This window comes from Balearica regulorum, chromosome 1, assembly GCF_011004875.1.
Source record: "Balearica regulorum gibbericeps isolate bBalReg1 chromosome 1, bBalReg1.pri, whole genome shotgun sequence".
NCBI lineage: Eukaryota > Metazoa > Chordata > Aves > Gruiformes > Gruidae > Balearica > Balearica regulorum.
The window spans coordinates 142,919,822-142,932,497 of record NC_046184.1 but is presented as its reverse complement, the minus strand read 5'-3'; the positions used below and the strand labels follow the sequence as shown (position 1 = coordinate 142,932,497).

Genomic DNA, 12,676 nt, shown 5'->3' with positions numbered 1-12,676 from the left:
CATGTTTGGTTCTTCCTCACAAAGCTTGGACCACCATGCGCTCAGTGAGCTCATGGGAGGTATCCTATCATTACCTCTACCTGTCAAGCAACTGACACAGAAAATAACCAAGCAATGTATTTATACAGACAAAAACTCTTCTCCTGCCCCTCCAAATCAATAGAATTATAACTGAAACAGAAGGTTGATTGGCAAAGTCAACACCACATGACCTGCCCACACCATGAGAGCTCCCATTACTGAACAGGATAAAAACCACTTGCAGTAGGTACATAAAGTTTGCTATTAGTCAGTGTACAAAGCAGCTGTGTCATGTACTTGCACTCACGTACTGATGTGAACAGAAAAAAGTGAATTATGTTTCAGAGGAAGGTAATAACCAGTCAAAGCCAAGTAGTTAATTTAAATACTTCATCTTGAACAGCAACCTCAGAAGGCACACAAAAGAACTCAAGCCAGCTCAGTCAGCCTTCAATGACTCGTACAATGACACACCATTTCCTTGTCAAGATAAAGGGAGAGCTCTTAAAAACACAATTGGAAGATGAACATCTTGTTTTCTTTTACTGGTCCCACTACCATGTCTTTGCAGATTACAAAGTACAAAAGTAAGACTATATACATATGAAGAACGGCACATAGTTATTACATTATCTCAAACAGCAGTATGAGAAATTGTTCGATCTGTTTTTGGTCTTCTGATATCAATCAGTTAATATTGAAGACTGACCTATCTTGATCTATGTTTTACAGCTACACAGAAGCATATGTATTCCCTCCCACACATCTCATCAGCTTCACCTCTTAGAATGAGCCTCATTTCAGATTAAATTTATGTTCCACAGAGGTACTGACCACTGCTACACATCAGGCCAAACAGTATCTTGACTGGCACAATCAGCATTTCCAAATAGCAGCAACAATACAATACACAGGTTACTCAGAAGTTGAAGGCATTTACCAGGCTCCTGGGTTTTTGCATGAATGCCGTGTTGCTTTCTACATTGATTTTAAAAGAAGTATTTCCATTTTAAGCTGTTTTACCAAGGGCAAGAGTTATTACTTTTTGACTGTCCTTGGGACTTCGGGTTCTCCTAGCTCTACAACAGAAAACACCCCATTTTTAAGTCTTCATATGAAAAGTTGCAAAACAATTTCTAGGGATCATGCAAAAAGCCACTTGCAGCAGCCCATCATACACTATCAGGCACAAAGAATGGGAGTGGTTTCTATTAGTATAACCCATGCTTCCCTCCCTCCCCCCAAGTTCTCACATTCAATTTCTTAAAAAAAAAAATAAATCAAGCTTATTCTGTTACAGAGTGCAGCGTAAGTGTATCAGAGGAACCATTACCTGAAACAAGTTTTCAAACAAAAGAGGCTTTCCCAAAGCTTTTATGTAATAATTTCAACACAGAAAGAGTAAGTATGTTTATTGTTTTACAGCAGAATGCCCCAATTTAAGAACAAAATTGCTAGATGTTCAGCTGTGCAAAATGGTACATAGTGCTTCAGTACAAGTGGAAAAGAACATGATTTGTTAGCAAGTACTTTCAAATACAATTTAATGGTCCTACAAGATAGGACTTGAAACCGGGGACTGATCCACAGGCAAATAATTTTTTCTGCCTAAATTGGACCCAGCCGCTTTGGACCCAGAACCAACACCACCAATTCCTCATCACTAAAAAAAAAAAAGAAATCACCACACTGAATTGCCAGATTCAGTGTCTTCATGCATGTTATCAAGAAATGGATCAGTCCTCTATGTCAGTTTCTAGCCCCATCTACAAATATCATCTGGCTCCGATAAATAAGACTCACAGGAATTTCTTGAAGGTCAATGGTCCATAATGGTAGTTATTCTACATGATCTGCTCAACTTGATTTCCAATTCTAGTTAGGCTGTTTAAATAACTTTCTTGAATTCATCATACAGCACAAGCACAAAAGCACCCCCCATGCCTCTGAGAACATTAGACCATGCACCCTTGAAGAACGCCTTTCCTCCCTCATCCCGTGCAATCTTCCGCCAGCAGTCAATTGTTCCAGAGTACATGATATCAGCTGTAGGGGAAAAAACCCAAAGAATTATTTTTAACTCCCGTAATTGTATCTAAGATGTTTTTAACAGCTGCCCTGTTTCACTTCTGTAGTTGCTTTGTGATGTCCCAAAACACATTTTAAGACTGTAACACAATACTAATTCAGGCAATAGAAAAGATTCCGATCTGCTTGCCTAGTTGTTTAAAGTTAAGTCACAAAATAAGTGTTAAGCATTCTTTTTGGAAATTATACTGTCCCCTAACTGCCTTCATTTAGTTTGTCATTGCAAACAGGCAGTCCATTTGCATATTTCATAGTCTATAAAGAGAAGTCCTCAGCATAATTCCTAACAAACACCACAAATTAGGAGCCTTACTGGATTTCCTCATGTTATTTAAATATAATATAACTTAAACCAGATGTATGGAACAAGAAACTGTAAGTGCTGAAGGATGACTATAAGGGAAAAAAAAAGAACTTCATCTTGTTAATGTTGCTTAAAGAGCTGCACAAATTAACAGCCTACCTCCTTTGCGTCCTGACTGCATCATCATTCTACGCCGCACTGTATCAAAAGGATAGGAGACCACGCCAGCCACAGCAGTCACTGTCTGGGCAATCATCCAACTGATAACAATGTGAGTATTTCTGGGATCTGGGAGCATGCCTGCAATAAAAAAAAAAGGCAATTAGCTTTTTATCTTGTACATTCTCCTCCAGTTCACTCACCACGTGACAGTTATAGAATAACTATTATTGAACATTGTAAAGCCATATTTGAAATTTGCAACAAGATGCTTGATAAACTTTAAACATGCTGAAGCGATTTAAAAAAAAAAAAGCAGAAATTCAGAGGATTTTCTTCTCAACAGCCAAAACCAGTAACATTTAAGCAACAGAATTCTTTTCAGACTGGCATGAGAAGAAATCCAACTATCCCCTACTCTTTTTAGAAATAAGTGTCACTAACTTAAGTGACTGTCTCTAAATTACATTAAACTGTAAGCTAGTATCAAAGACCTCTAGCCCCAAATGTCAAGCTTAAGTGCTTTGTGAAAGCACTGCTCAATCCCATTCTGCTAAACACACTTGAATCTAATACAACTACAGTAATGCACCGAACAAAAAAGAACTTTATTATAATTGTGAATGGTTACCAACACGCTTTGCTAGCATTAGGAGAAACTCATTTAAGTACAAAACCAGGAGTACTTGGAAAGTAGCCTGCTGCCATCAATACATGCCCAAGTTTTGCCTTGAACACTGCACTGTCACTCATGTCCCCCTCCATGCTCACGTAGTTACTACAGAGTAATCCAAGAACAAACACCACAATTCTGAAAATAGGTTTATCAGACCCCCTCTGAAATTTTACCTTTTGCTGTATCATAGATCCCAAAGTAGGCAGCTCTATAGATGATGATGCCTTGGACAGAGACATTGAACCCTTGATACAAGCCACGCAGACCATCAGACTTGGTAATTTTGACTAGACAGTCCCCTAGACCAGAGAATTCTCTGTCTGCACCAGCTTTTCCGACATCAGCAGCCAAACGGGTTCTTGCAAAATCCAAGGGGTAGACAAAGCAGAGGGAAGTGGCTCCAGCTGCACCACCAGAAGCCAGGTTACCAGCAAAATACCTCCAGAATTGAGTGTGCTTGTCTACACCTCCCAAGAACACCTGCTTATACTTATCCTTGAAGGCAAAGTTGAGAGCTTGAGTTGGGAAGTATCTGATGACATTTGCCAAGTTTCCTCGCCAGAAAGACAGCACTCCTTGTTCCTTTGGAATACGCACTACGCAATCGATGATACCCTTGTACTGCTTATCAGCAGCAATTTGTTTACTTGCATGTTGTACCTGCAAATAAAAATAGGTATTTTGACTGTATGCCTTGGCAGGCCTGCACTACAGCTGTGTTAAAAGTCTGCTTCTACTATAAAACAAAGAGCTGTTAAGGCTGAATGCCTGATGGTGGTCGTGCACAGAGACTAACCCTCTGTTAACCAGGATAAACCAGCTGTAATAGCAAACCTCCGGGCAAAACCTCCAGGGTCAGTCTGAATCTTGAGATCAGAACTGTCATTTATTCACATTTTGGTGAAAACTAAAGAATTTGAGGATTAACCCGAGTTACTTCTTGAGAATTGGAAGCCTAGGTTTTACACACACGCAAACCCAGAGAACGTGTGTGAAGGAAGAACCAGAGATACAGGAGGTCTCCTACACCCCTAAGAACCAGAAAAAGGCTGGCTAACGCGGCTTCCCAGCCTCTTCAGAGTTCAGGACTCGCCAAAATCGCAAGGGCAAGCCGTGAAGAACAAGGCCAAGCACAAGCCAAGGACGTGAAGACTGCGACTACCTACAGCCGGGAGCCCTCACTGACGCTGCCGGGCCCGCGGGCGGAGGGGGCGCCTGCGCGAGCGGCACGGCGCCGACAGGACGGGGGCGGGGAGGAGTACGGGGGATGGCGAGGGAGGGGCGGCCGGGGCCCCCACCGCGGCGAGGCCGGGGCCGCTCACGCCGGCGACCGCCGCGAAGGTCACGGGAGTCACCTTGGGGCGCCAGGCCGCCTCGCGCCGCGCCCCGCCCCTACGGGGTCACACGAGGGCCCGCGCGCCGGTCGCAGGCCCGGCCCGCCCCGCCGGCGGGCCAATGAGCTGCCCGGCCGCGCCGTGACGTGAAGGTCATCAAGATGGCGGCGCGCTGCCACCCTCCCCCTCTCGCCCTCTTCGCGCTCGGCGCCAGGACCCGGTCGGGAGGAAGTGACAGCGGGAGCCGCCCCCTCGCCCCTCCCTCCCGTCCCCCCCACCCCGCGGCCCGCCCCCACCGCAACGCCTCGCCCCGCATAGCGGAACCGGCTTCCCCGCCGCCGTCGCTGGCGCCCACCGCCCACGTGACCTCCCCGCCAGCCGCCGCCTGGTGCCGGGTCTGCCGCACCGCCTGGCGCGCGCCCTTTGTTCGGCGGGGACGGCGCCCGCCCGCACTCCTTCCGTCCTCCCCTCTCCTCTCCCCAGCCCACCCCCCGCGCGGGCCCCGGCGGGGGAAAGCGAGGGGCTGCCCCTGCTCCCCGCTCCCCTGACCTGAAGCAAGAGCTTGACCCGCTCGATGGGCGCCACCGCCGTTTTGCTGATAGCGGCGGCAACGCCGCCCGCCAGAAAGTCCTTGAGGAAGGAGATGGCCTGGTCCGCCATATTCACGCCGCGCCGGAGCCGCCGGGAAAGAGATGCCGCTGCCGCTCAGGCCGAAAGGGCGGTACCGCCGCCGCGCATGAGCTAAATGCCGGGCCCCGCCGGCCCCGCCCCCCTGCCTCCCATTGGTCGCGCCGCCGCGGGGGCGGGGCTTCACCGCCCGGCGCGGGAGGGGCCGGGTCGCCTCAGGGCGGTGGTTACGGCGGGCGGCAGCGCCGTTCCCTCCCCCCGTCCCTGCGGCGCCAGTGGCGCAGCGCCGCGTCGGCCGGGGTGTCCCGGGATCGCCGGCCGCTCCGCCCGCGGCCGCCAGCTCCCCACGGCGAGAGTCCTCGTCTCCGCCCGAGCCCGGCCCCCGCCGGCTGGTGCGGTGCGGCAAACGCGGCACCGCGGCGGGGCCCGGGCCGCAGCGCAGTGCGAAGATCACCGTTGTTCGCACAGTTTTTTCCACAGCGGTCGCTTTCTGAAGCGTTTCCTGCTGTCGCTTTGCGCCGTTCGCGGCAGAGCGCGCAGGAACACGTACGTGTAGCGGGTACGTGTGCACCACGTAACGGCGTGCCCCGCACGGCAGGACACGAACGGAACCAGCAGCGGATCTGTGGCGCGGCTTTGCGAGCCCGGCCCGTCAATGAGCGGGACAAGCGAGCGAACGGGGAGGCTCCTGTGGTGGTAACCGCTGGCAGGCAGGCTAGGGCGGAGGCACTGCTGTCTGCCCGGGGCCCTAGGGGGCCGCAGCAGCCGTGAGGCCGGGGGGGAGCGGATTTGGGGCACTGTCAGGGCACCAGCGGGTTTTGCTCCGTGCTCACCACCCTCAGGGAAATTGCTGATGGAAGGCATCTCCTGGCTTCCAGGTTCTGTTCCCACCTGCTCCTCCTCACCATTGTGGTGCCGGGTGTTGCGTCGCCAGACTTTACTGTCAGTCACTGAATCATAGAATTGTTGTGGTTGGAAAAGACCTTTGAGATCATCAAGTCCAACCGTTAACCTAGCACTGCCAAGCCCACCACTACACCATGTCCCTAAGCACCACATCTACAGGTCTTTTAAATACCTCCAGGGATGGTGACTGAACTGATCGGAGACAATGAAATGCCAAAGAACTTAACTGCGGTTTCCTAGAGGGACGATGGAGAAGTGTGGTCCCGGCTTGTTTAGGTGCTCAAAGTCAGATGCTGTGAAATGCTCTTCTGCAGGTTGCCCAAGCAGGTGCTCACCACAGGGCCTCTGACCGTACAAAGGCAGGCCTGGTCTCCATTAGTAATTTCTACTAATTGTATTGTATGCTGCAAGTGAAATTTTACACCTAATGGCCAAACTTCTGTCTGAAAGTATTATTCCTAAAAGTCAGTCTTGAAATTGTTCTAGCTGGAGGGCATTAGTTCACATGCATCTTTTGTTACTGCTTTCACTTTTAATGCATGTTTCCTACAACAGTAAATAAAGCCAAACATTTTTTTAGCTTGATGACTGGTGAACCACAAAGTTGCAGTAGGTGAGGTGTCTGAAACCACTGCTTACACATGTATGTACTTTGCAGGATTTCAAAATGAGAGCATCTCTCCCGGAGGGCATGTTGTGAGAACAGGATGTGCCAGGCGTGGCCTTTGTCTCTGTACAAGAGACTATGTATTTATTATATGTCACTATACATTCTTCTTGCACATCAAAATATATTAAGTAAATTGTGTGCTATTTTATATTGTAAATCATAATACAGATATAGTGAAGTGACTCCTGTGCCCACACAGGGTTAGGCACACACAGTGTTATGGGACCATATTTTGGATGTAATTAATGAAAGGCTGTGGAGCGTCTTCTCAGGCAGGCACACACAGCTTAGTGTGCGATTTTTCTTTTAAAAAAACATCCTAACTGGATGTTAATACTCTCATAGCACACAACGCAATGTGTGCAAGGCTGGGATTTTTTTCCCCGTAAAATTTTCTGTTGAGTCAAAAAGAATATCATCATATTCTGGGACTCTGAAGTGTTGTTCGTTTGAAAAATGAAGGCAAAATGTATGTAGCTTTTGTGATATGAAACTGTTCAGTCAATAGCTGTCCTGTCCTGGTCACTTTGGGAGCTCAGATGCATCTGAGGGAAATCCTTTTCTCTTTAGCATCATGCTTTTCCCTCTGTTTCTGTACTTTGTTTTCTTTTGTGTTTTTTTCTTCTCATATTCTCCTATCCACTTTTGTTAAGAGCTCACAAATTAAGTAGGGCTAAAAAGGAGGAGGAGGATGTTCTTGAACCAAATGTGGTGCCCCCACATTTCATCTCCAATTATAATCACAGATGAAACTTGTGCTTTTACGCAACTGCCTTTTCCAGAAACCTAACAGAAGGCAGAGGAGTCTGTCTTGACTCTCTTGCAAAGCTGCTGCTTCAGTTCTTCTGCTTCCAGTCTTGACTATGCCATTGCAGTAGCAGTTTCCAGACTTCATTAGACAATCTTTATAGTAGAGAGTATAACATAAAACGATACAAAAATGGATGGTGATGGAGTATTGACATGACATCTGCTTTAACCTCCTGAAACAGGGGCCAAGCAACTTGTGCTGGTCTAAAACCTGGACTATTCTAATTGCACCAAGTATGAAGAAACTTGATTTCTCAGCAACGTGAATACTCTCGTAGAGCATGAGACTCTTAGTCTCAGGGGTGGATAATGTCCTGGTTTCAGCTTAGAGGGTTAATTTTCTTCATAGTAGCTAGCAAGGGGCTATGTTTTGGATTTGTGCTGGAAGCATTGTTGATAACATAGAGATGTTTTTGTTATAGGGACCTATCATTGAGCAACCTTACACAGAGCCAAGGCCTTTTCTGCTTCTCGCACTGCCCTGCCAGCGGGATGGCTGGGGGTGCGCAAGAAGTTGGGAGGAGACACAGACAGGACAGGTGACCCCAACTGACCAAAGGGATATTCCACACTATATGACGTCATGCTCAGTTTATAAGGAGCTTGGGGAAGAGGAGGGACTGGGGCGGGGTGGGGGGGGTGCGGGGCAGCGGTGGCGTTCGTAGTGATGGCGTTTGTCTTCCCAAGTACCCATTACCCGTGACAGAGCCCTGCTTTTCCTGGGGATGGCTGAACACCTGCCTGCCCATGGGAAGTGGTGAATGAATTCCTTGTCTTGCTTTGCTTGTGTGCGCGGCTTTTGCTTTACCCATTAAACTGTCTTTATCTCAATCCATGAGTGTTCTCAACTTTTCCAATTCTCTCCCCCATCCCAATAGGGGGGGAGAGTGAGCGAGTGGCTGGGTGGTGCTCAGCTGCCGGCTGGGGTAAAACCACGACAGACTGCTGCTACCATTTCTGGTTGGAGACTTGTTTCTGAGGGTGCTACAGGTGGTGTGTAGCCACAGTATCGCTGCCATCAAATGATGCAAGAATCTTCTAGCATCGTTTTACTCAAGTAAATGCAATCTCTCCTTTTTAAAAGTAACCTCAGAAAGCTGACATAACATTTCTTGTTTATGATATTGATGGGAAACTGAGAATGTATTTGTGTAATTACAAAGCATCAAACATGACTAGAAACATCCAGATTTTACTACTAAATCCATTTTTTCTAGGTCTTAACACAGAGAACCACATCTAACAAATTTCCCGTCAATCTGATTTTGACATTTGTGAATCCATGTTGTTCCAGTAATTCTCGATATTCAGAGCCACTTCTCTCCTTTCCCTCTGTCTGCACAAGCATGTTCAAAGACTGCAGCAGAACTGTGCTCCTGTTCTTCTTCTCATCATCCAATACCATTTCAGCCAGCAAAATCCCACAGCCTAATTTAAAAACAAACACACGCAACAGTACTAATCCATTATCAGACAAGATAATTTCTGCTACCATATATATAAGGGTACAAACTACAAGACACTAGTGATTTCATTTACCATTTATGGATTTGCTCTGTTATTAAATGACTAATCCACTATTAAATACATAATCCACTCCTCTCACAAAGCCCAGGAAATTCCCTTCCACACTATGGAGGGATCAAACACTCGCCAGTCAAGTCACGCCTCTGTTTTCAGAGGAAGAGAGGATGACTTCTGTAGATGTGGCATGAGGGTTATAGGAAACAGTAAGACAGTAATAGTAGTTACGTCTCTTTGGGATATACTGTTGCTTCACATTCATATTGAAATGGTGCCAAGGAGACAAAACAGTTGATGGCGAGCATTATAGAAGCAGAGAAAAAGTCGATGTTGTACATTATTTCTGTAGGAATGGAGGTCTTTGTGGTGACGTAGGGATGTGAGCAGAACTTAAATGACCCCATTTACACACAGCCTCTTCCTCCATCTTCAGACCCATGAGGGGAAAGGGAAGACAAGAGTGGGCTGCTGACAAAATGAGCATTGTTTTACTCATTGTCTTTTGGTCTTGTATCTTGTATGGTGGTGTCTCTTGGCACAGTGGGGGTAGGAGGCCACCGACTCATATCAGAATAGCAGCATTTCAGTGATTTCAGTACTACTCAATGCTGCATAACATTCATATCTTTCTGACCCTTTAAGACAATCTCCTCAGAGCCATTCCTACCCGTACACCTCAGACATTTAACAATTGATAAAAAGTAAATTAAACATAACATTGCAGTTTCTTAGAGAAGAGACTGAGATCTACGGATAAAATTGTTGGCTGAGAGCTTGCTGTTAACTGTCAGGAGTCATGGAAGTCCTTCTGACAGCTTATTAATAAATTCCCTGTTTCTTCCCCGTATCATCAGCTACCTTACTAAATGCAAGTTCCAGCCACCTACCTTGTGATGAACCAATGACACAGGTTTGCTTCACAAAGAAAAAGGATTAGCCAACCATGTCTGAGGTAAGCCTGAACCTACGTTACCTCTCCATTCGGATTCTTCTGCCCAAATTCAGTCATCCATAAATTAGATAGCTGTAGTTCAGCTAGCCCTCTTAAATATGCTCTATCCACTATTAAATGTATAATAACTTTTCTTAGGAAAATTAGGACATTTCCTTTCACAGATGGGTGAGACGAATCATCCTCTGAAAATGCATGGTTTTCTACTGACTGGAGAGCTCAAGGTGACTAGATGATTTGAATCCCTAATACTTAGGTATCTAAAGTTAGGGTGCTGAAGCCCATTTGTCATGATTCAGTGATTTCTCTTCCACCCCCCATTCCTGTGTGATTCTCCTTTGCCTTCAACAGAGAGACCTGGGAATCGCTGTTCCTGGTTACAGAGCAAACATTGCTAGGTAGAGTAACACAGGACTATCCTTACTAAGTCATCATTATATTACAGCTTTGAAAGAGAGTGTCCAAATTTTGTATGCTCTGAAAGGAAGATACAAATAGATTGGCCATTATACGTTGCCATGGAAAGTTATTTGGGACATCCAGGTAACATCAGAGTAATCTGGAGAAATATACCCAGAAAGCAAAACCGATGTGGGAAGAACACCTTCAAAGATTAGACACAGTAAATTAAGTTAGTACAGGGAAAAAGAAAAAAATTCTCTGTACAGTTAATGAAGATTTACTAATGTAATTGAAATTTCATCATGAGAGGGACTGAAACAGAGCTAACTTACAGCCCTCTCAGGAAGCATACTTTGATGAAGAAATTTTGGCCATGGTTTTATAAGAGATAAAAATTAATGGCCTAACAGTCTTTTATGAATCAGAAAGTAACTTAATCCAGATTATCATTGTTTAACAAGGACATCATTGCCAGACAAAAGATAGGTGGAGAAGTAAAGTGCCAGCCCTCAAAAACCTTTTTCTTTTTTTTTTAAACAAAACCAACCACAGGAAATATTTCCACTATCCAGGAGTCAGCTAACTCATGCAAAACTGAACTGAGAGCTCACCCAACGGGGTTTAGCCATTAAATAGCTCTCCCTAAGCTTTTGTGCTGGGTAGCTCAGATGACATACCACCCTTCGCTTCTGTCCCATTACTTTTCCAGGCACAAGTACTGTTAATAGCTGTAACAAGGTAAAAAATTGATATAAAAATGATTGAGCTAGGACAGCCAACCAAGTTGTGTCACTTCTTTCTTACAAACTTCTCTATTTTCCTCAAGGATTCTTACCTCAGCGTTCAGGGAGCAAACGCTGAAGTTCTTGTTTCTATTATTCATCTATCATTCTGTTAACCCTCATGATTCTCCACCTCAAAAAAATGGTTTTCTGTGCATCACGTTTCCTCTAAACTGTTATTAAGGCAGAATATGGGTAAAAGCATCCTCAAGAAGGCGTAGCTGAATGTTGCTCCCAAGAAGCAACAGAAAACCTACAGGCTTTATTGGCAGAAATTCATTTGGATTTTAAAACTCACACCCCCTCGTTCTTCACATCTTGATCAGTGAACAAGCCCAGATTTTCCTCAGTTATGCCTATTGCTTAGGGAGTCTTTTCAGTGTAACACCATTAAATCCACCCCTTCTACCAGTCACCAAAAGCTATCAGCTTTCTCCAGAGCAACTGAAAAACTTAATTTGGACATTGATGACAGAAGACAAGTTCACCACTTCTCATATGACTGGGATACATGAAGTGATTATAGAACAGCTTAGGCTGAAATGGACCACAGGAGATCTCCAGTCCAACCTCCTGCTCGAAGCAGGGCAGCTCTGCAGTCAGCTCAGTTTGTTCAGGGCTTCATTCTCAGATCTTGAAACCTCCAAGGACAGAGACTCCACAACCTCTCTGGACAACCTGCTCCAGTGCTTAATTATCCTGAGTGCCACGCTGCAGTGCATTACCACAGGAATGATGCCCAAGGGACTAATGCTTAGCATGTGTAGAGTGTTGTGCTTTAATCACAGAGTACATTGAGGTTGCATGGTAGCCAAGCACATTCTATTCAGATTTTAGTTGGATATAGTACTTAGAGGCACAGTTTTAAAGTCTGTGACAGTTACAGGTGTGCCAACTTTAGGATTGAAATTTTCTGACTCAAACAGCTTATAGCAGCTTAAACAACAGCATGATGAACTTTATGAACAACTGAGATGAGAAACACCTGATTGCTGGAATGAGTCACTCTCAAAACACATACCTGTTAAACATAATGGCAAGCATCATGTCAATATGGAAAAGAAACTTATTTTGAATTTATTCAGTAGTTCAATATTTTGCCTTAACATCTGTACAGATAAGATCAGTCAAATTTCCATTCACAAAAACCCCAATCTGGTAAAAGTCTGGCATTTCCCTGATTTTGCACAGCTGAAATGCTCTGTAGTAAGCATGTTTCTCATGATGAATTCAATCACTGTGGCACTTTTTCTTCACTGGGTGTTCAAAGAGCAAAGTAACTTCTGATTAAGTAACATAAAGACACAGTCTACCAGGCAGATGCAACTCTTGACCTTGCTGAGGTTGGTGATTCAGCAAAGGCACAGCCTCTTTCACGCTGGCTTATTGGGATTATTAGTGTAGAAGGGTGACAGGCAAGA

General features: G+C 45.5%; 2 protein-coding genes across 2 annotated transcripts in view; both read right to left on the bottom strand.

Annotated features, from left to right (window-relative positions):
• Positions 1-1,418: 1,418 nt before the first annotated feature.
• SLC25A6 (solute carrier family 25 member 6) lies at positions 1,419-5,334 on the bottom strand. Its single transcript, XM_075736911.1, has 4 exons — positions 5,132-5,334; positions 3,422-3,908; positions 2,573-2,713; positions 1,419-2,067 (listed from the first exon to the last, which is right to left on the bottom strand). The coding sequence occupies exons 1-4, from the start codon at positions 5,240-5,242 to the stop codon at positions 1,910-1,912; spliced, it is 897 nt and encodes a 298-aa protein (XP_075593026.1). The 5' UTR covers positions 5,243-5,334; the 3' UTR covers positions 1,419-1,909.
• A 3,437-nt stretch (positions 5,335-8,771) lies between these two features.
• ASMTL (acetylserotonin O-methyltransferase like) overlaps positions 8,772-12,676 on the bottom strand; it is a 33,328-nt gene continuing 29,423 nt past the window's right edge. The window contains exon 13 of the mRNA XM_075736872.1: positions 8,772-9,023. Within this exon, the coding sequence (XP_075592987.1) occupies positions 8,809-9,023 (215 nt within the window). The 3' untranslated portion in view covers positions 8,772-8,808. The remainder of the gene's footprint in view (positions 9,024-12,676) is intronic.

What these genes read in the sequence shown, in the direction of transcription:
- SLC25A6 (XM_075736911.1), bottom strand. Translation starts at nt 5,242, where the DNA reads ATGGCGGACCAGGCCATCTCCTTCCTCAAGGACTTTCTGGCGGGCGGC. An exon ending in GGGTCAAGCTCTTGCTTCAG is followed by an intron (nt 3,909 to 5,131) that starts GTCAGGGGAGCG and finishes TTTTATTTGCAG; the next exon opens with GTACAACATGCAAGTAAACA. An exon ending in GATCTATGATACAGCAAAAG is followed by an intron (nt 2,714 to 3,421) that starts GTAAAATTTCAG and finishes TTTTTATTGCAG; the next exon opens with GCATGCTCCCAGATCCCAGA.